At 41.3% G+C, this 22,625-nt stretch overlaps 2 protein-coding genes across 8 annotated transcripts; both read left to right on the top strand.

Moving 5' to 3' along the window:
• The first annotated feature begins 583 nt into the window (after positions 1-583).
• On the top strand, positions 584-13,352 carry LOC111798676. Of its 5 annotated transcripts, none has more exons than XR_002815731.1 (4): positions 584-1,824; positions 2,952-3,181; positions 12,169-12,242; positions 13,087-13,352. XR_002815731.1 is itself a non-coding variant. In XM_023681975.1 (3 exons), exons 1-2 carry the CDS (start codon positions 662-664, stop codon positions 9,518-9,520), a joined length of 1,143 nt encoding a protein of 380 aa, XP_023537743.1. In that variant the 5' UTR covers positions 589-661; the 3' UTR covers positions 9,521-9,540; positions 13,087-13,321. The 5 variants fall into 5 exon arrangements, 2 of the variants coding, with proteins under 2 accessions (XP_023537744.1, XP_023537743.1); XR_002815732.1 differs by lacking the exons at positions 12,169-12,242; positions 13,087-13,352 and adding exons at positions 3,285-3,358; positions 4,364-4,637; XR_002815733.1 differs by lacking the exons at positions 12,169-12,242; positions 13,087-13,352 and adding exons at positions 3,261-3,358; positions 4,364-4,637.
• LOC111798675 lies at positions 7,914-22,010 on the top strand. Of its 3 annotated transcripts, none has more exons than XM_023681974.1 (3): positions 7,914-8,401; positions 16,206-16,960; positions 21,484-22,010. In XM_023681974.1, the coding sequence occupies exons 1-2, from the start codon at positions 7,994-7,996 to the stop codon at positions 16,938-16,940; spliced, it is 1,143 nt and encodes a 380-aa protein (XP_023537742.1). In that variant the 5' UTR covers positions 7,914-7,993; the 3' UTR covers positions 16,941-16,960; positions 21,484-22,010. The 3 variants fall into 3 exon arrangements, with proteins under 3 accessions (XP_023537742.1, XP_023537740.1, XP_023537741.1); XM_023681972.1 differs by having other exon boundaries at positions 7,916-8,401; positions 20,816-21,995; XM_023681973.1 differs by lacking the exon at positions 7,914-8,401 and having other exon boundaries at positions 15,730-16,960; positions 20,816-21,995.
• The last annotated feature ends 615 nt before the right edge of the window (positions 22,011-22,625 follow it).

Raw genomic sequence — 22,625 nt, 5'->3', positions numbered from 1 at the left:
ACACCCTTTTATAAGGGTGTGAAAACCTTTCCATAGCATACGCGTTTTAAAGCCTTGAGGGGAAGTATGAAAGGGAAAGCTCAAAGAGGACAATATCTGCTAGCAGTGGATATGGGTCCTTACAAATGGTATAAGAGCCAGACACCGGACGATGTACCAACCTTCTCGCTATTCCCCAAAGGGAGATAGACACGAGACGGTGTGCCAGTAACGACGTTGGGTCCCAAAGGGGGTGGATTTAGAGGGGGTTCCACATCGATTGAAGAAAGGAACGAGTGCCAGCGAGGACGCTGGGCCCCGAAGGGGGGTGGATTGTGATGTCCCACATTGGTTGGGGAGGAGAACAAAACTCGGTGTGGAAACCTTCCCCTAGCATACGCGTTTTAAAGTCTTGAGGGGAAGCACGAAAAGGAAAGTCCAAAGAGAACAATATCTACTAGGAGTGGATCTCAATAGTTACCTAACCTAATATACTTTTATTTATTTTTTATTTTTTAAGCTTTAAGAGCAAATTATTGGAAAAACTTAGACAATATTGTTTTTATTTATTTAATTTTTAAATTTCAACTAAAAATAAAAAACTGTATCAACAAGAGAGCGGGACGTCCAAACGCAACCCTCGATTGAATCCCGCCTTCGCAACCTCTTCTGTCACTCTCCAATGACCAATTTTCTGTTCAAAGTTCCTCTGCGTCTCTTTGCTCAAGATCTCCAGAAGTTTGCAGGGAACGACACCACAATTTCCCGCAAATTCCTCTCTTCTCTGTCTGAAATCTCTGAATCAACCAACAATCGGACGGTCGACTACCTTGTTCATACCCTTGGATTCTCCAAGGACTCAGCTCTCGCCGCTGCGAAGCGAATCCATCTCAAAACTACTGCAAATCCCGACTCTGTCATTGCTCTCTTCAAGGCCTATGGATTCACACTGTCCGATACTGCCAGCATCTTTTGCAGAAATCCTAATCTCCTCCTTGCTGATCCGGACACAACACTCAAACCTAAGTTTGAGTTTCTCTCTCGAAATGGTTTCACCGGTCATGTTCTCGTCGACGTGATCTCTAGGGACCCTTCAATTCTTAGAAGGAGTTTGAAGAAGCAGATTGTTCCGTGTATTGATCTTCTCAGAATTTTTTTTGGCTCTACTGATGGTATAGTCTCGCTCTTTTCTGCTAGAGGTGGGACTTGGGTTTTGCGAAACTTTTCAGAATCTGTGGCTCCCAATATCGAACTATTGAGAGCTAATGGCGTGCCCGATTCGAACATCGCGAAAATGATTTGGCTGCGCCCGAGGACACTAGCAAGGGATGCGGAAGAGTTCAGTGACATCGTCGAGAAGACGAAGGAAGCTGGTTTTAATCCTTCGAGCTCGATGTTTATTGATGGGCTGTGTACGTTTTTAGGGATGAAAAAGGACAAATGGTTATCGAAACTGCATATTTTTACAAGTTTTGGGTGGTCAGAGGAGCAGTTTCAATCTCTATTTCGCAAGCAGCCCAAGATTATGAATTCGTCTGAAGAGCAAATAAAGAGGGCCTTGGATTTCTTTATGAACAAATTGGACTGGACGCACGAAGAAATTTGCAAGTACCCAAATGTACTTCATCTTAGTTTTGAAAAAAGGGTGGTTCCGAGGTCGTCTATTCTTCAGCACCTGATATCAAAAGGTTTTATCAAGAAGACAAGTTTTGGCAGGGCATTTTTTATTACCGAGGATAAGTTTTTGGTCAAGTTTGTGATGCAGTATCTTTCTGAGGACCCACATCTACTTGAGATGTACCAGAAGAAGATGGCAGTTTTATAAACGCTTGGAGTGCAATTTAGGTAATTCGTCTCTTTCTGCAAAAACTGTGCACTTCACTTGTGAGAAGATTTTAGGTTTGTGTGTAAAACTTATGAAATTTCACAGATCTTAGAACTGTTATTCACTGACAGAAGACCCGTGAAGAAGGTTATAGCATTTAGATCTTTTAGGAATGTTCCCACTTGCACGAGACTGCCTGCCAAGAATCAAGTAACTAATATGATGCTTAATTTTAAGAAATGATATACTTAAAACTATCCCCATAACATCAAATGTCCCAATAAGAATCAACTACAATTGAGTTCATACTGTAATTAATTGACTTTTGGTGGGTCATTGGAGCTTCTGGTAGATTACCCTGTCCTATTCTATTAGCATGTTACAGTACGAGATCCAATAACCTGCCAAAAATCATGTAACTATAAAGTTTTTGTAAATGAAAAAATGTGAGATCCCACCTCGATTGGAGAGAGGAATGAGTGTCAGCGAGGATGCTGGGCCCCGAAGGAGGTTGGATTGTGAGATCCCACATTGGTTGGAGAGGGGAATGAACCATTCTTTATAAGCGTTTGAAAACCTCTCCCTAGCAGATGCATTTTAAAAACCTTGAGGGGAAGCCCGAAAGGGAAAGCCGATGACAATATCTGCTAGCGGGGCCTTGGTCTGATACAAAAAAACCTCGAGGAAATTGTAACGTCTCGATGCTTTAGTTTAGGAGATGTGCTATCCCCCTGCTAGTTTGGCCTTCTTACTCTGCGAACAACCTCCTCGAGTTACTCCCTTTTAAGAGGAGGATAAAGTTCTTTGGAGGATTATTGTAACAGTCCAAGCCCACCGCTAACAGATATTGTCTTGTTTGGGTTTTCTCTCAAAGTTTTTAAAACGCGTCTGCTAGGAAGAGGTTTCCACACTCTTATAAAGAAGTATTCGTTCCTCTCCCCAACCGATGTGGGATCTCACAATCCACTCCCCCCTTCGGAGTTCACTCTCCTCGTTGACACTTGTTCCTCCAATTGATGTGGGATCTCACAAGATACTATGAGTTAGGAATTATAGGTTCAGGAGTAGGATAACTTTTGTGGGGGAGGCAGGATAGTTTAAAATCAAAGAAATCTCTATTCTTCACACCCCACCATTTTTCTTCCAGATTCTCGTAATGCGACCCAAAACTTCAGATTAGCATTTTTCTTCTTCCTCGGTGGTCTAAGGTGTTATTCATCCAAGAACATGAACTTCCTGTTAGCAATGATAATTGATCGTTGGATTTAAAGAGCCATTGGACCAAATCGACTCGCTGTACCAAACCGCTCTACCAGAACTGACCAGACCCGACCCAATTAGCAGATTTGGATCCACTACCCAAATCCAGACTCGAAGGTATGCATGACCCACGGTTCAGAGGCCAATGCTCGCAAATTTGTATTATTTTAACTCGAATCCTACTCAACTTCTATAGTTTTGATATATTTTCTCAATGTAGGACCTAATTGTAGATCTTTGAACGAATTGGAAATTTGTTGAAGACCCGAAACAATCTCGGGAAGTCTACAACAAGTAAGTAACCGCATGGAGCAAGTTCTAAGAAATGCTTGTAGGAGTCGGTTTGGAGTATGGGCAAATGATCTAGTATTATACTTAGGAGTTTGGTTAACATTAGTTTCATGTATGGTACTTAGATATCGTGAGTGTTTATACCTTGATTATAGTTAAGGTTATATAGCTTCCGCATGCATTATTGTGAATTTCACTGATAGGCGTTTTGGGTTTATGTGTTTCCTAGGAAGTCGAGATAGCTTGTTATTTCTTGATTTGCATGATAAGTATGATGTGAGCCTTGATACTTTGTTCTGCTTTGTTTTGGGGTGTGGATAGCCCATTACTGCCTATTTGTGAATTAAGCCATTACTGATAGGCGTTTTGGGTTTATGTGTTTCCTAGGAAGTCGAGATAGCTTGTTATTTCTTGATTTGCATGATAAGTATGATGTGAGCCTTGATACTTTGTTCTGCTTTGTTTTGGGGTGTGGATAGCCCATTACTGCCTATTTGTGAATTGAGCCATTTTGCTATGTGCAAGATAGCGTGAATTATGAATTTTGTAGATTATGAGTTACCGTCTTTTAGTTGTCACCTATTGTGGATATGGGTGGCCTTAGTAAGTATCCTACTGTAGTACCACGTCAGGGGTGCCTAGAGGGGAGAGCCATGGCCTTTTACTGATCTAAACCCGACCGGGGTGTAAGACAGGTAGTTTACTGACCCAGCTCGACAGGGCGTAGTGACAGGTAGTTACTGATTCTCAGGAACAAATAGTTAAGACCCGACACCACCAGGGGAAAATCCACTGATTTAAGCTCAGTAGATAGTTAGGTATGGAAGAAAATCCATATCAATGAGAATCCATGGGGTCTTCTTTTGAGACCGTAGTAGACTTTGCTAGAGATAGATTCGAGCATATAACCGAAGTTTTCCGTGAATAGGATTAAGTCCAATAAGAGCCTACAAGTAGGTTGCTTACGGAGTATTTTTATACTCATCCCATGTTGTTGCTATTTTTCAGGTAGACCAATGTCGGTGGCGGGAACGTGTGGAGCCGTGCGGCTATAGTGGAGACCCTAAGATCGAGTCCTCTTTGTCCATGTCGTTTTAATGTCATTTTGATGTTTATTTAGGGAAAACTTGTGCTATTTTGTAACTGATTTTCTTTTGATGTGTTTCCTCGAATCCCGTTATGTTTTGGAACTATTTGGATTTTAATGCTTATCAGATAACTTTAATTTTATTGTGTCTCCCGTTTTATCAAATGAAAATGTTGCAAGACTTTTTATCCTAAAGTCCACGTAGCGATTTGTGATTCGATACGTCGGAGAGCGGTCATTACAGTATGGTATCAGAGACCTAGTTTGTTAGGTCTGTAGACCCTCCTTTATCTAGAGTGTCAGTTGGGTCTAGAAGTTCCGAAGGGAGTAGTGATGAAGTTTCGGATAAAGTCGTGGAGGTGCTTATGATTGACACGCCGAGTGGCCCGGGCCTTTTGTTCCCGAAGGGTATGAAGTTTCCCTCTCATTTCTGCCTTTCTGCTTCTCTCATGNGCATGAATGCACGCTACGGAGAGACTGGGGAGAGCTATTTAAATGTCCAAACTAGGAAAATATACGAAAGAATAAGGTTAGTCATGTTGTTTTGATATTATGTCTGGTTAACATTGTGTGAGATTCCACATGAAATATAAATGCAGGTAGCTTATTCCATTTTTAAATTGAATTTCATTAAATATAAAATTACACATTATATATATAAAAGCAATAATTTAAACTTATATATTAGAAAAGGGCCCGCTCCCGCTCCCATTATTGTGAGCTTCACGGTCTTAAAATTGTTTAAAATACATGAGTTCGTAATTCACTTATTGAGACCCAGTATCTAGCGCATATTGTCTGTTTTGACCCATTAAATCTTAGAATCCACCATCGGGGTCCAGCATATAGTGCATATTGTTCGCTTTAACCTGTTACGTATAGATCACGGTTTTAATACGAATATGTTAGGGAGAGATTTCCACGTAANTTATCTCTAACCATCAGCATTTTCTCTAAAAGGGAGGCTGGGAAAATGACGAGATGGTGGAGGAGGTTGCTGTAAGGGAAGCTCCGGGAAAAGCATGAAAAAAAAAGGCTCGAATGGTACGATCCCTCTGTCACCCCAAAACGAAAGGAGCGATCTCGTAGTTCTTTNTTGAGACCCAGTATCTAGCGCATATTGTCTGTTTTGACCCATTAAATCTTAGAATCCACCATCGGGGTCCAGCATATAGTGCATATTGTTCGCTTTAACCTGTTACGTATAGATCACGGTTTTAATACGAATATGTTAGGGAGAGATTTCCACGTAAGGATGCTTTGTTCCCTTTTTCAACCCATGTGAGATCTCACATTTAACATTATTGAAGCTACGTGAGCATGATTAGTAGCCTCCTTACGAACCCTGCGTGAACAATCCTTCCATTGCTCGCACCTCTATCCTTCACAACTACACCGCCATTTCCATCCCCGTACTCCTTCACTGACTCGACTTGATTTGCCCGACTAGACGACTATTTGATGGAGTATTTTGGGTGAGGTTTTGGTTGAAGTTTCCTAAGGTGATAATATCATATAAATAACTTGTAACGACCCTCATATTGGTTGGGGAGTAGAACAAAAAACCCTTTTATAAGGGTGTGGAAACCTTCTACTAGCATACGCGTTTTAAAGCGAAAGCCCGAAAGTGAAAGCCGAAGATAATATCGGGTAGCAGCGGATCTGGGTCGTTACATAACCTAACGAACTTTTATTTTTCTAAGCTTTTAAGAGCAAATTATTGGAAAAACTTGGACAATATTGTTTTTATTTATTTATTTTCTAAATTTCAACTAAAAATAAAAAACTGTATCAACAAGAGAGCGGGACGTCCAAACGCAACCCTCGATTGAATCCCGCCTTCGCAACCTCTTCTGTCACTCTCCAATGACCAATTTTCTGTACAAAGTTCCTCTGCGTCTCTTTGCTCAAGATCTCCAGAAGTTTGCAGGGAACGACACCACAATTGCCCGCAAATTCCTCTCTTCTCTGTCTGAAATCTCTGAATCAACCAACAATCGGACGATCGACTACCTTGTTCATACCCTTGGATTCTCCAAGGACTCAGCTCTCGCCGCTGCGAAGCGAATCCATCTCAAAACTACTGCAAATCCCGACTCTGTCATTGCTCTCTTCAAGGCCTATGGATTCACACTGTCTGATACTGCAAGCATCTTTTGCAGACATCCTAATCTCCTCCTTGCCNAGGAGAAGTTTGGTTTCAAACCCCGGTTCAAACAGGAGAAGTGCGCCATGCTAATGTGCCTTGGATGATCCAGAATTGTTTTTTCTCATATCCTCTTGTGAAAATTGAAGGTTGTTTCATCTAACGTGTGTGTATATATATATATATATATGATTGGAAGAGGAGTGCTGAGGAGTGTTGATGTGTGTATCATTTTTAGTAGCTTTCTGTAGGACTACGCAATGTGGACTGTCCAGGCGGAGGATCTTTTGAGCCTCTATTACCATGGCTGGTAGATATGCATGAATGCACGCTACGGAGAGACTGGGGAGAGCTATTTAAATGTCCAAACTAGGAAAATATACGAAAGAATAAGGTTAGTCATGTTGTTTTGATATTATGTCTGGTTAACATTGTGTGAGATTCCACATGAAATATAAATGCAGGTAGCTTATTCCATTTTTAAATTGAATTTCATTAAATATAAAATTACACATTATATATATAAAAGCAATAATTTAAACTTATATATTAGAAAAGGGCCCGCTCCCGCTCCCATTATTGTGAGCTTCACGGTCTTAAAATTGTTTAAAATACATGAGTTCGTAATTCACTTATTGAGACCCAGTATCTAGCGCATATTGTCTGTTTTGACCCATTAAATCTTAGAATCCACCATCGGGGTCCAGCATATAGTGCATATTGTTCGCTTTAACCTGTTACGTATAGATCACGGTTTTAATACGAATATGTTAGGGAGAGATTTCCACGTAAGGATGCTTTGTTCCCTTTTTCAACCCATGTGAGATCTCACATTTAACATTATTGAAGCTACGTGAGCATGATTAGTAGCCTCCTTACGAACCCTGCGTGAACAATCCTTCCATTGCTCGCACCTCTATCCTTCACAACTACACCGCCATTTCCATCCCCGTACTCCTTCACTGACTCGACTTGATTTGCCCGACTAGACGACTATTTGATGGAGTATTTTGGGTGAGGTTTTGGTTGAAGTTTCCTAAGGTGATAATATCATATAAATAACTTGTAACGACCCTCATATTGGTTGGGGAGTAGAACAAAAAACCCTTTTATAAGGGTGTGGAAACCTTCTACTAGCATACGCGTTTTAAAGCGAAAGCCCGAAAGTGAAAGCCGAAGATAATATCGGGTAGCAGCGGATCTGGGTCGTTACATAACCTAACGAACTTTTATTTTTCTAAGCTTTTAAGAGCAAATTATTGGAAAAACTTGGACAATATTGTTTTTATTTATTTATTTTCTAAATTTCAACTAAAAATAAAAAACTGTATCAACAAGAGAGCGGGACGTCCAAACGCAACCCTCGATTGAATCCCGCCTTCGCAACCTCTTCTGTCACTCTCCAATGACCAATTTTCTGTACAAAGTTCCTCTGCGTCTCTTTGCTCAAGATCTCCAGAAGTTTGCAGGGAACGACACCACAATTGCCCGCAAATTCCTCTCTTCTCTGTCTGAAATCTCTGAATCAACCAACAATCGGACGATCGACTACCTTGTTCATACCCTTGGATTCTCCAAGGACTCAGCTCTCGCCGCTGCGAAGCGAATCCATCTCAAAACTACTGCAAATCCCGACTCTGTCATTGCTCTCTTCAAGGCCTATGGATTCACACTGTCCGATACTGCCAGCATCTTTTGCAGAAATCCTAATCTCCTCCTTGCTGATCCGGACACAACACTCAAACCTAAGTTTGAGTTTCTCTCTCGAAATGGTTTCACCGGTCATTTTCTCGTCGACGTAATCTCTAGGGATNTTTTGGTTGAAGTTTCCTAAGGTGATAATATCATATAAATAACTTGTAACGACCCTCATATTGGTTGGGGAGTAGAACAAAAAACCCTTTTATAAGGGTGTGGAAACCTTCTACTAGCATACGCGTTTTAAAGCGAAAGCCCGAAAGCGAAAGCCGAAGATAATATCGGGTAGCAGCGGATCTGGGTCGTTACATAACCTAACGAACTTTTATTTTTCTAAGCTTTTAAGAGCAAATTATTGGAAAAACTTGGACAATATTGTTTTTATTTATTTATTTTCNTATATATATATATGATTGGAAGAGGAGTGCTGAGGAGTGTTGATGTGTGTATCATTTTTAGTAGCTTTCTGTAGGACTACGCAATGTGGACTGTCCAGGCGGAGGATCTTTTGAGCCTCTATNTGAAGAAGCAGATTGTTCCGTGTATTGATTTTCTCAGAAATTTCTTTGGCTCTACTGATGGTCTAGTCTCGCTCTTTTCTGCTAGACGTGGGACTTGGGTTTTGCACAACTTTTCAGCATCTGTGGCTCCCAATATCGAACTATTGAGAGCTAATGGCGTGCTTGATTCGAACATCGCGAAGATGATTTGGGCGCGCCCGAGGACACTAGCAAGGGATGCGGAAGAGTTCAGTGACATCGTCGAGAAGACGAAGGAAGCTGGTTTTAATCCTTCGAGCCCGATGTTTATTTATGGGTTGTGTACGTTTTCAGTGATGAAAAAGGACAAATGGTTATCGAAACTGCATATTTTTACAAGTTCTGGGTGGTCAGCGGAGCAGTTTCAATCTCTATTTCTCAAGCAGCCCACGTTTATGTATTCGTCTGAAGAGCAAATAAAGAGGGCCTTGGATTTCTTGATGAACAAATTGGACTGGACGCACGAAGAAATTTGCAAGTACCCAAATGTACTTTATCTTAGTTTTGAAAAAAGGGTGGTTCCGCGGTCGTCTATTCTTCAGCACCTGATATCAAAAGGTTTTATCAAGAAGACAAGTTTTGGCAGAGCATTTTTGATTAGCGAGGATAAGTTTTTGGTCAAGTTTGTGATGCAGTATCTTTCTGAGGACCCACATCTACTTGAGATGTACCAGAAGAAGATGGCAGTTTTATAAACGCTTGGAGTGCAATTCAGGTAATTCGTCTCTTCTGTAAAAACTGTGCACTTCCCTTGTGAGAAGATTGTAGTTTTGTGTGTAAAACTTATGAAATTTCACAGATCTTAGAACTGTTATTCACTGACAGAAGACCCGTGAAGAAGGTTATAGCATTTAGATCTTTTAGGAATGTTCCCACTTGCACGAGACTGCCTGCCAAGAATCAAGTAACTATTATGATGCTTAACTTTAAAAATTGATATGCTTAAAATTATCCCCATAACATAGATGTCCCAATAAGAATCAACTACAATTTAGTTCATACTGTAATTGATTGACTTTTGGTGGGTCATTGGAGCTTCCGGTAGATTACCCTGGCCTATTCTATTTGCATGTTTACAGTACGAGATCCAATAACCTAACAAAAACCATGTAACTATAAAAAAAAATGAAAAAAATGTGAGATCCCACGTCGATTGGAAGAGGAACAAGTGACAGCTAGGACGCTGTGCCTTGAAGGAGATGGATTGTGAGATCTCACATTGGTTGGAGATGGGAACGAAACATTCTTTATAAGGGTGTGGAAAACTCTCCCTAGCAGACACGTTTCAAAAACCTTGAAGGGAAGCCCGAAAGGGAAAACCCGAAGATGACAACATCTGCTAGCGGTGGGCTTGAGTTGTTACAAAAAACCTTGAAGAAAATTGTAACATCTCGATGCTTTAGTTTAGGAGATGTGCTATCCCCCTGCTCTTTTTGTGGTTGCTGCTGATTGATCCAGTAGGCTATTAATTTATGGTTAACATGCTTGTGATCTTTGGAAAAATTCTGTAGTTGGAAGTGCACATTAAAGGTGAACCATATCTTTAGTATGAAATTATCTGGTTTGTAAAGCTGAAGACTTCGCAGAAGATAGTTTGGATCTTTGTGGCTTAAAAGTTGAAACCAAACTTTCTAAATGGTAAATGTCCAGAGTAAATTGGTGTAGAAGGACTTTTGAGACACAGACTCAAGTCCGGATTTTGTAATGGATCTTTTCCAATCAAATACCTTGGTCACTGAGATGGAACCCAATAGGTTAATCAAAATAAAGTGGAGTATGAAAGGATGGAGATAGAGAGGAAGTGGGATTTGAGCTATGAGAGGAATCTTGAAGGAAAATACTTTCCATATACAACATTTGAAGGTGTCTAGGTACTACACATCTCCCTATCAGCCACAAGTTCTTCCAAGAGTTAGAAGTGAAGGCCTTGTCCTCTAAATAGAGAAATTCTTGAGGAAAAAGAATTGGTTTCCTAACCAAAATGGTTAAACTGAATTCAAATAGAAGAATGAATAATGTCCTGTTCTTTCCTTGATATCTAATTCCTTCCAAACACTGGCTGGAGACTATGAAAATCTATATGAGGGCAATCCCGAAGATGGGGAATCCCCATTTGAAGAGGGCAAAAAGGCATTGAACACTGTTGAAATGATTCGGAATAGTAGTCTGTTGGTTAACTTTAATCCAAGATGGAGTTATATCTGTGAAAAGCTTTCTGATGATGACTTCATTGGAAGACAGGACACTTCGTACGTGTAGTCCACTAGACCTTTTGGGTGGGGTTTTCCCTTCCTCACTCACTAGGCTGCCTTTTTTTTCGTTCTTTTGTTAATAATACAGTGTGAAAAGCAAAATGGAGATCTTAACTTCCTCTTTAATTCTGTCCTCTGTTGTGGAACCGTTGGTCTACACGCTAAAGGATTGAGTTGGTGCCAACTTAGTTCGGCCTTCTTACTCTGCGAACAACCTCCTCCAGTTACTCCCTTTTAAGAGGAGGATAAAGTTCTTTGGAGGATCATTGTAACCGTCCAAGCCCACCGCTAATAGATATTGTCTTCTTTGGGTTTTCTCTTAAAGTTTTTAAAACGCGTCTGCTAGGAAGAGGTTTCCACACCCTTATAAAGAAGGATTCGTTCCTCTTTTCAACCGATGTGGGATCTCACAATCCACTCCCCCCTTCGGGGTTCACTATCCTCGTTGACACTCGTTCCTTCAATTGATGTTGGATCTCATAATCATGGCGAAGGTTGAATACTATGAGTTAGGAATTATAAGTTCGGAAGGAGTAGGATAACTTTTGTGGGGGAGGCAGGATTGTAATAACTCGTACCGCTGGCATTAAATGAGGAAAAGCCAGTTGTACCAATAAAAGGAAAATGTATATATAAATATATATATAAATATGAAAAGACAGAAATATGAAAAGGCAGTGGGTAGGTCTGCCACCTACCCAAAAACTTTTATTTAACTCTTGTTGGTAAGAGGCCAATAAATCTGAGGGAGTGGGTAGAACCAAGATGTTTTGAAATAAGAAGGAAAAAAAAAAAAAGGGAACATCGGTAAGTGTCGAAGAAGCTGAAGAAGGAAAGGAAAGTCGTGGGAAGGAAGGAGCTGATCGTTGGATTTAACGAACCGTTGGACCAAATCGACTCGCTGTACAAACCGCTCTGCCAAAACCGACCCGACCGGACCCGACCCAATTAGCAGATTTCGATCCACTACTCAAAACCAGACCCGAAGGTGTGCATGACCCATGGTTCAGAGGCCAATGCTCGCAAATTTGTATTATTTTAACTCGAATCCTACTCAACTTCTATAGTTTTGATATATTTTCTCAATGTAGGACCTAATTGTAGATCTTTGAACGAATTGGAAATTTGTTGAAGACCCGGAACAAGCTCGGGAAGTCTACAACAAGTAAGTAACCGCATGGAGCAAGTTCTAAGAAATGCTTGTAGGAGTTGGTTTGGAGTATGAGCAAATGATCTAGTATTATACTTAGGAGTTTGGTTAACATTAGTTTCATGTATGGTACTTCGATATCGTGAGTGTTTATACCTTGATTATAGTTAGGGTTATATAGCTTCCGCATGCATTATTGTGAATTTCTCTGTTAGGCGTTTTGGGTTTATGTGTTTCCTAGGAAGTCGATTTAGCTTGTTATTTCTTGATTTGCATGATAAGTATGATGTGAGCCTTGATACTTTGTTCTACTTTGTTTTGGGGTGTGGATAGCCCATTATTGCCCATTTGTGTATTGGGCCGTTTTGCTATGTGCTAGATAGCGTGAATTATGAATTTCGTAGATTATGAGTTACCGTCTTTTAGTTGTCACCTATTGTGGATATGGGTAGCCTTAGTAAGTATCCTACTGTAGTACCACGTCAGGGGTGCCTAGCGGGGAGAGCCATGACCTTTTACTAATCTAAACCCGACCGGGGTGTAAGACAGGTAGTTTACTGACCCAGCCCGGTGGGGCGTAGTGACAGGTAGTTACTGATTCTCAGGAACAGGTAGTTAAGGCCAGACACCACTAGGGGAAAATCCACTAATTTAAGCTCAGTAGATAGTTAGGTATGGAAGAAAATCCATATCAATGAGAATCCATGGGGTCTTCTTTTGAGACCATAGTAGACTTTGCTAGAGATAGATTCGAGCATATAGTCAAAGTTTTCCGTGAATAGGATTAAGTCCGATAAGAGCGTACAAGTAGGTTGCTTACGGAGTATTTTTATACTCATCCCATGTTGCTATTTTTCAGGTGTTAAGTAGACCAATGTCGGTGGCGGGAACGTGTGGAGCTGTGGCGGCTATAGTGGAGACCCCTAGATCGAGTCCTCTTTGTCCATGTCGTTTTAATGTCATTTTGATGTTTATTTTGAGAAAACTTATGCTATTTTGTAACTGATTTTCTTTTGATGTGTTTCCTCGAATCCCGTTATGTTTTGGAACTATTTGGATTTTAATGCTTATCTGATAACTTTGATTTTATTTTTTCTCCCGTTTTATCAAATGAAAATGTTGTAAGACTTTTTATCCTAGTGTCCACGTAGCGATTTGTGATTCGATGCGTCGGAAAACGGTCGTTACAGTTTGGTATCAGAGCCCTAGGTTGTTAGGTCTTGTAGACCCTCCTTTATCTAGAGTGTCAGTTGGGTCTAGAAGTGAGTGTCAGTTGGGTCTAGAAGTTCCGAAGGGAGTAGTGATGAAGTTTCGGATTAAGTCGTGGAGGTGCTTATGATTGACACGCCTAGTGGCCCGGGCCTTTTGTTCCCGAAGGTATGAAGAGTTTCCCTCTCATTTCTGCCTTTCTGCATCTCTCATATGAAGAAAGTATATGAGCTTATTTTATCTCTAACCATCAGCATTTTCTCTAAAAGGGAGGCTGGGAGAATGACGAGATGGTGGAGGAGGCTGCTATAAGGGAAGCTCCGGGAAAAGCATGAAAAAAAAGGCTCGAATTGTACGATCCCTCTGTCACCCTAGAATGAAAGGGGCGATCTCGTAGTTCTTGGTCTGTGAAGATATGTTGTTAGGTGCTCCGTTTTATTTTCCCATTGAGGCCGAACCTAAACCTGTGCTCGAGAGATAGCTGTCCATATACTGATAAGGGATGTATGGATTCTCGAGAAGAGAGGAGCCGAGGTGGTCCCCCCCGGACCGCCCGGATCCCACGAGTGAATAGAAAGTTGGATCTACATTGGATCTCACCTGAATCGACCCATCTATCCTCCTGAGGAGAAGTTTGGTTTCAAACCCCGGTTCAAATAGGAGAAGTATGCCATGCTAATGTGCCTTGGATGATCCAGAATTGTTTTTCTCATATCCTCTTGTGAAAATTGAAGGTTGTTTCATCTAACGTGTTGAAGGTTGTTTCATCTAACGTGTGTGTGTATATATATATATATATATGATTGGAAGAGGAGTGCTGAGGAGTGTTGAGGGGTGTATCATTTTTAGTAGCTTTCTGTAGGACTACGCATTGAAGTGGACGGTCTAGGCGGAGGATCCCTTGAGCCTGTAGTACCATGGCTGGTAGATATGCATGAATGCACGCTACGGAGAGACTGGGGAGAGCTATTTAAACGTCCAAACTGGGGAAATATACGAAAGAATAAGGTTAGTCATGTTGTTTTGATATTATATATGGTTAACATTATGTGAGATTCACGTTGAATATAAATGCATTTAGCTTATTTCATTTTTAAATTTAGTTACATTAAATATAAAATTACACATTATATATATAAAGGCAATAATTTAAACTTATATATTAGAAAAGGGCCCTCTCCTGCTCCCATTATTGTGAGCTTCACGGTCTTCAAATTGTTAAAAATACATGGGTTCGTAATCCACTTATTGAGACCACGTATCTAGCGCATATTGTCCGTTTTGACCCATTAAATCTCAGAATCCACCATTGGGGCCCAGCATATAGTGCATATTGTTCGCTTTAACCTGTTACGTATAGATCACGGTTTTAATACGAGTATGTTAGGGAGAGATTTCCACATAGGGATGCTTTGTTCCCTTTTTCAACCCATGTGAGATCTCACATTTAAAATTGTTGAAGCTAAGTGAGCATGATTAGTAGCCTGCCTCCTTACGAACCCTGCGTGAACAATCCTTCCGTTGCTCGCACCTCTATCCTTCACAACTACACCGCCATTTCCATCCCCGTACTCCTTCACTGGCTCGACTCGATTCGCCCGACTAAACGACTATTTGATGGAGTATTTTGGGTGAGGTTTTGGTTGAAGTTTCCTAAGGTGATAATATCATATAAATAACCTGTAACGACCCTCATATTGGTTGGGGAGGAGAACAAAACACCCTTTTATAAGGGTGTGGAAACCTTCCCGTCGCGTATTTTAAAGCCTTGAGGGGAAGTCTGAAAGGGAAAGCTCAAAGAGGACAATATCTGCTAGCCGTGTTTCTGGGTCCTTACAAATGGTATAAGAACCAGACACCCGATGATATACTAGCCTTCTCGCTATTCCCCGAAGGGGGTAGACACGAGGCGGTGTGCTAGTAACGACGTTGGGTCCCAAAGAGGGTGGATTTAGAGGGGATCCCACATCGATTGGAGAAAGAAACGAGTGCCAGCGAGGACATTGGGCCTCGAGGGGGGTGGATTGTGATGTCCCACATTGGTTGGGGAGGAGAACAAAACTCCATGTGGAAACCTTCCCTGCGTTTTAAAGCCATGATGGAAGGACGAAAAAGAAAGTCCAAAGAAGATAATATCGACTAGGAGTGGATCTAAGTTACATAACCTAATATACTTTTATTTATTTTTTATTTTGTAGCTTTAAGAGCAAATTATTGGAAAAACTTAGACAATATTGTTTTTATTTATTTAATTTTTTAAATTTCAACTAAAGATAAAAAACTGTATCAACAAGAGAGCGGGACGTCCAAACGCAACCCTCGATTGAATCCCGCCTTCGCAACCTCTTCTGTCACTCTCCAATGACCAATTTTCTGTTCAAAGTTCCTCTGCGTCTCTTTGCTCAAGATCTCCAGAAGTTTGCAGGGAACGACACCACAATTTCCCGCAAATTCCTCTCTTCTCTGTCTGAAATCTCTGAATCAACCAACAATCGGACGGTCGACTACCTTGTTCATACCCTTGGATTCTCCAAGGACTCAGCTCTCGCCGCTGCGAAGCGAATCCATCTCAAAACTACTGCAAATCCCGACTCTGTCATTGCTCTCTTCAAGGCCTATGGATTCACACTGTCCGATACTGCCAGCATCTTTTGCAGAAATCCTAATCTCCTCCTTGCTGATCCGGACACAACACTCAAACCTAAGTTTGAGTTTCTCTCTCGAAATGGTTTCACCGGTCATGTTCTCGTCGACGTGATCTCTAGGGACCCGTCAATTCTTAGAAGGAGTTTGAAGAAGCAGATTGTTCCGTGTATTGATTTTCTCAGAAATTTTTTTGGCTCTACTGATGGTGTAATCTCGCTCTTTTCTGCTAGACGTGGGACTTGGGTTTTGCGAAACTTTTCAGAATCTGTGGCTCCCAATATCGAACTATTGAGAGCTAATGGCGTGCCCGATTCGAACATCGCGAAGATTTTTTGGGTGCGCCCGAGGACACTAGCAAGGGATGCGGAAGAGTTCAGTGACATCGTCGAGAAGACGAAGGAAGCTGGTTTTAATCCTTCGAGCCCGATGTTTACTTATGGGCTGTGTACGTTTTTAGGGATGAAAAAGGACAAATGGTTGTCGAAACTGCAAATTTTTACAAGTTTTGGGTGGTCAGAGGAGCAGTTTCAATCTCTATTTCTCAAGCAGCCCACGATTATGAATTCGTCTGAAGAGCAAATAAAGAAGGCCTTGGATTTCTTGATGAACAAATTGGACTGGACGCACGAAGAAATTTGCAAGTACCCAAATGTACTTTATCTTAGTTTTGAAAAGAGGGTGGTTCCGAGGTCGTCTATTCTTCAGCACCTGATATCAAAAGGTTTTATCAAGAAGACAAATTTTGGCAGAGCATTTATGATTAGCGAGGATAAGTTTTTGGTCAAGTTTGTGATGCAGTATCTTTCTGAGTATCCACATCTACTTGAGATGTACCAGAAGAAGATGGCAGTTTTATAAACGCTTGGAGTGCAATTCAGGTAATTCGTCTCTTCTGCAAAAACTGTGCACTTCCCTTGTGAGAACATTGTAGGTTTGTGTGTAAAACTTATGAAATTTCACAGATCCTAGAACTGTTATTCACTGACAGAAGACCCGTGAAGAAGGTTATAGCATTTAGATCTTTTAGGAATGTTCCCACTTGCACGAGACTGCCTGCCAAGAATCAAGTAACTATTATGATGCTCAACTTTAAAAATTGATATACTTAAAATTATCCCCATAACATAGATGTCCCAATAAGAATTAACTTCAATTTAGTTCATACTTTAATTAATTAACTTTTGGTGGGTCATTGGAGCATCTGGTAGATTACCCTGTCCTATTCTATTAGCATGTTTACAGTACGAGATCCAATAACCTACCAAAAATCATGGAAGTATAAAGTTTTTGTAATGAAAAAAATGTGAGATCCCACCTCGATTGGAAAGAGGAATGAGTGTCAGCGAGGACGCTAGGCCCCGAAAGAGGGTGGATTGTGAGATCCCACATCGATTGGAGAGGGGAACAAAGTATTCTTTACAAGGGTGTGAAAACCTCTCCGTAGCAGACGCGTTTTAAAAACCTTGAGGGGAAGCCCAAAAGGGAAAACCCAAAGATGACAATATCTGCTAGCGGAGGGCTTGGACTGATACAAAAAAACCTGGAGGAAATTGTAATGTCTCAATGCTTTAGTTTAGGAGATGTGCTATCCCCCTGCTCTTTTTGTGGTTGCTGCTGATTGATCCAGTAGGCTGCTCATTTATGGTCAACATGCTTGTGATATTGGGAAAAATTCTATAGTTGGAAGTGCACATTAAAGGTGAACCATATCTTTAGTATGAAACTATGTGATATTCGGAAAAATTCTATAGTTGGAAGTGCACATTAAAGGTGAACCATATCTTTAGTATGAAACTATCTGGTTTGTAAAGATGAAAACTTCGCAGAAGATAGTTTAGATCTTTGAGGCTTAAAAGTTAAAACCGAACTTTCTAAATGGTAAATGTCCAGAGTAAATTGGTGTAGAAGGACTTTTGAGACACAGACTCAAGTCCGGATTTTGTAATGGATCTTTTCCAATCAAATACCTTGGTCACTGAGATGGAACCCAATAGGTTAATCAAAATAAAGTGGAGTATGGAAGGATGGAGATAGAGAGGAAGTGCGATTTGAGCTATGAGAGGAATCTTGAAGGAAAATACTTTCCATATACAACATTTAAAGGTGTCTAACTAGGTACTACACATCTCCCTATCAGCCACAAGTTCTTCCAAGAGTTAGAAGTGAAGGCCTTGTCCTCTAAATAGAGAAATTCTTGAGGAAAAAAGAAGTGGTTTCCTAACCAAAATGGTTAAAGTGAATTCAAATAGAAGAATGAATAAGGTCCTGTTCTTCCTTGATATCCAATTCCCTCCAAAAACTGACTGGAGACTATGAAAATCTATATGAGGGCAATCCCGAAGATGGGGAATCCGCATTTGAAGAGGGCAAAAAGGCATTGAACACTGTTGAAATGATTCGGAATAGTAGTCTGTTGGTTAACTTTAATCCAAGATGGAGTTATATCTGTGAAAAGCTTTCTGATGATGACTTCATTGGAAGACAGGACACTTCGTACGTGTAGTCCACTAGACCTTTTGGGTGGGGTTTTCCCTTCCTCACTCACTAGGCTGCCTTTTTTTTCGTTCTTTTGTTAATAATACAGTGTGAAAAGCAAAATGGAGATCTTAACTTCCTCTTTAATTCTGTCCTCTGTTGTGGAACCGTTGGTCTACACGCTAAAGGATTGAGTTGGTGCCAACTTAGTTCGGCCTTCTTACTCTGCGAACAACCTCCTTCAGTTACTCCCTTTTAAGAGGAGGATAAAGTTCTTTGGAGGATAATTGTAACCGTCCAAGCCCACCGCTAACAGATATTGTCTTCTTTGGATTTTCTTTCAAAGTATTTAAAATGCGTTTGCTAGGAAGAGGTTTCCACACCCTTATAAAGAAGGATTCGTTCCTCTCTCCAATCGATGTGGGATCTCACAATCCACTCCCTCCTTCGGGGTTCACTGTCCTCGTTGACACTTGTTCCTTCAATTGATGTGGGATCTCACAGTCATGGTGAAGACTGATACTATGAGTTAGGAATTATAGGTTCGGAAGGAGTAGGATAACTTTTGTGGGGGAGGCAAGATAGTTTAAAATCAATGAAATCTCTTGTAACGATAAGGGTTTCAAAAAGTCAAAAAAAAAAAAAAGCCTTAAATCTCGCTGGAAATTGTGATTTCCGGTGAGGCATGCCTTGCTAGCAAGGGCGTATTAATACCTTGAGTCCCCATATTAAACCCTAGGTACCTTAGTAGCCGTCTTTTCTTTTCGAGTCACTGTCGTACCTGTGAGGGAGGAGCCGAAAGGTTTAGGTGAGGAATCGAAAACGTCGCGAGACTTCGGACTTCCGTGAGTCCTTAGATAGGAGCAAACCGACGCTGAGGTACGTTGGGGCAAGGAAGGACAGACGCACCATCAGGGACGAACGGACGACGACGATTCCACCGGCGACAGTAACGAGGACCTGCGATTAGGGTTTGTCGAGGCTCGGGCGAGGAAGACAAAGCGGCGGGCGCGGGTCGGTCCTTTGGGTATTTCACGAGTCGTCTCGGCCGACACCACCACTGGGCTGTGTCCCATTTCGGCCCGAAACCCTGTGCCGTCAGTGGTCTTCGCAGCCCATCGGCTTCAGCTTCATCGGCGGCTTGGCTCAGCAGCATGGCTTAGCGGCTCGACGTACGAATAATATACCAATTCCTAGGTTTCTAACCCTTATGGAGCCATTCTCACCCTTGTTTCAACCATCTGAGGTCAGTATAACTCCATTTGGATAAAACAAGTTGTGATAGGGACGTACCTTGGTGGCTAGGCATAAGGGCTAGTTGTGAAATGGCTCTAAGCGTGTCATATGATCTTATAGGGGTAGTTAGGCGCCGGAGTTAGCGTTGCGAGTGACTTATGCCAAGGTCAAGGAGATAAGTAACCTTACTGTTGGTGTTAGTTATGTATGTATGTTGGTGTGTGCTCTGTGGCCCTTGCATGCACCATGTGTGTTGTTGATGTATGCTAGGTTATATGTTTCTTGCAGTGAAATGCTACGTATGCTATGTTTATGTATGAGATGTTTGTGTTATGACTTGCTTCCCTGTATGCATGAGCTTGATTGACGTGTCACGATTGTAATGAGAACTCCGCATGCCATGAATGTGATGACTAGTGTGCTACGATACGCTTACTGTTGTTTAACCCAGTTATGCTATGTAATGCGGCTGCGATATGCTTACCCGTTGTTTAACCCAGTTATGTTTTGTAATGCGGTGAGGGGATGGAACGTTGTATGTATAATGCCATGGAGGTAAACCTTAGGGATCTCATGCACGCTATGTGCTATGTGCACGGGGTTACTTCCCGTTATGCTAATGATGGTACGGACGCGTACGTTCGATATTATGTTCGCTATGATATCATGCAGACCCTCCTTTTCTGTGGCGTCCGGTATTGTACGTCATATGTACCCGAGAAGCCAGGCCCAGGGAGTTCGCATGCGAACTCGCCTGGTGGGTCCACAGTCACGCACGTGGGCCATGTGTGGGAAAGTACCATGTATCCACCCCGCTTAGACAAAGCAAGGGCCTAAGGCCATGGGAAGGAATGGAAGACAGGCCCACTCTCGTTTTCTTTCTTTAGCACTTGTGCTTTATGTATGTGTATTGTATGCAATCGCATGTATCCTAATGTATGTTATATGCTTAACCCCAATAGTGGGGCGACTTACTGGGTATTTCATATAATACTCAAGTCACATGCTACCTACATTTTCAGGTAAGGGCAAAGCCCCCATGTACGGCTGACGGTGAACGCTGCGAAGGCCATGGAAGTTTTAGGAAGGGCTTGTAGTGTCGTAGGCGTCTTGTTTGGACTCTCTCAGATGATAGTTATTGCAATTATTTCTTCTAGTTATCTGTTGTTATTTTTTAGTTAGGCTGTCGTTATTGTTTTTCCCCAGGTATGAACTATTGTCGTTATTGAGGTTGTCTTACATAAACTTTCGTACTTTCATGATACGAGTACAAGGTAACGTCGCTAATTAGGTTAGAGAAAATTAGGGGGGTTACATCTTATTCTTCACACCCCACCATTTTTCTTCAAGATTCTCTTAATGCGACCCAAAACTTCAGATTAGCATTTTTCTTCTTCCTCAGTGGTATAAGATGTTATTCATCCAAGATCATGAACTTCCTGTTAGCAACGATATTGTAAATGGGAACATTCTTGGTGATTACGTTCAAGTTGCTTCCAAGTTTAGAGCTCATACAGGGGTTGAATGTTTCCATAGTAAATGTGTAAATGCATTATCAATCCTTTTCTGTTACTTCTGCTGCAGTTTGATTATCGTTTTGAATCCAACACAATATATATTAGTTTGGTTCGACTTCACACATATTGTACTCACATTTGCGTTCTCTGTGATGAATATATTCTTTTTTCAGGAGGAAAACAGGCAAAATTTTGGGAAGTCCAGGTTTCATGGACATCAATTTCTGGCAGGATGGTCTTTGAAGAGAGATTTGAGATTCTGAGCAGGTTTTGTTGGGTATTTTACCAAATTTTGGGATGCAGAGATGAATGTATTGTACTCGACCTGCTGATGGTTAAGTAGCTCAAATTATTCATTATATTTTAGGAATTATAATCTTTGGGGGTTGCTCGAAATCTGTCAAAGACTTACTCTTACCCCAGAGTGGATGACTCGAATAGCTCGTAGCATGAGGTCGTATCTCTGGTAGCACCGATGCTGGTCACATGCTTCAAAGTGCAAAAGGGCGGAGGGAATTGAAACAAGAAGAAGATTGAAATTCGATCCGTGAAATCTTCAAGACCTCTTCTCACTATATGTAGCTTTTGCGTGCTCCCGAATCAATCTAGACAAGACTCGAGACGATATGTCCGATTGAAAAAAGAAGAGTTCTTTATAGATGAGTTGTAGCGATGAAATAAAAAAATAGAAAAAAAAAAATATTTTAACTAAATTTTTGTTGATTTTGATTGTAAAAATTTATGATATATTAGTTATAAATTGAACATATGAATGCTTTGTTCCCCTTTTCAACCGATGTGAAATCTCGCATTTAGCATTGTCGAAGCTACGTGAGCGTGATCAGTAGCCTTCTTACGAACCCTGCGTGAACAATCCTTTCGTTGCTCGCACCTCTATCCTTCACAACTACACTGTCATTTCCATCCTTGTATTTCTTCACAGGCTCGACTCCGTTCGGCCCACTAGACAGCTATTTGATGGAGTATTTTGGGTGAGGTTTTGGTTGAAGTTTCCTAGGGTGATAATATCATATAAATAACATATAACGACCCTCACATTGGTTGGGGAGGAGAACAAAACATCTTTTTTATAAGGGTGTGGAAACCTTCCCCTAACATACGTGTTTTAAAGCCTTGAGGGGAAGCCCGAAAGGGTCCCCTCAAGAGAAATCTCATAGAGGACAATATCTGCTAGCGGTGGATCTGGGTCCTTACAAATGGTATAAGAGCCAGACACTGGACGATGTGCCAACCTTCTCGTTGTTCTCCGAAGGGGGGTAGACACTAGGCGGTGTGCCAGTAACGATGTTGGGTC

The sequence above is a fragment of the Cucurbita pepo genome, chromosome LG07, assembly GCF_002806865.2.
Source record: "Cucurbita pepo subsp. pepo cultivar mu-cu-16 chromosome LG07, ASM280686v2, whole genome shotgun sequence".
Classification (NCBI taxonomy): domain Eukaryota; kingdom Viridiplantae; phylum Streptophyta; class Magnoliopsida; order Cucurbitales; family Cucurbitaceae; genus Cucurbita; species Cucurbita pepo.
Note: the sequence above shows the minus strand (reverse complement) of the source record. Positions and strands in the feature narration are given on the sequence as shown.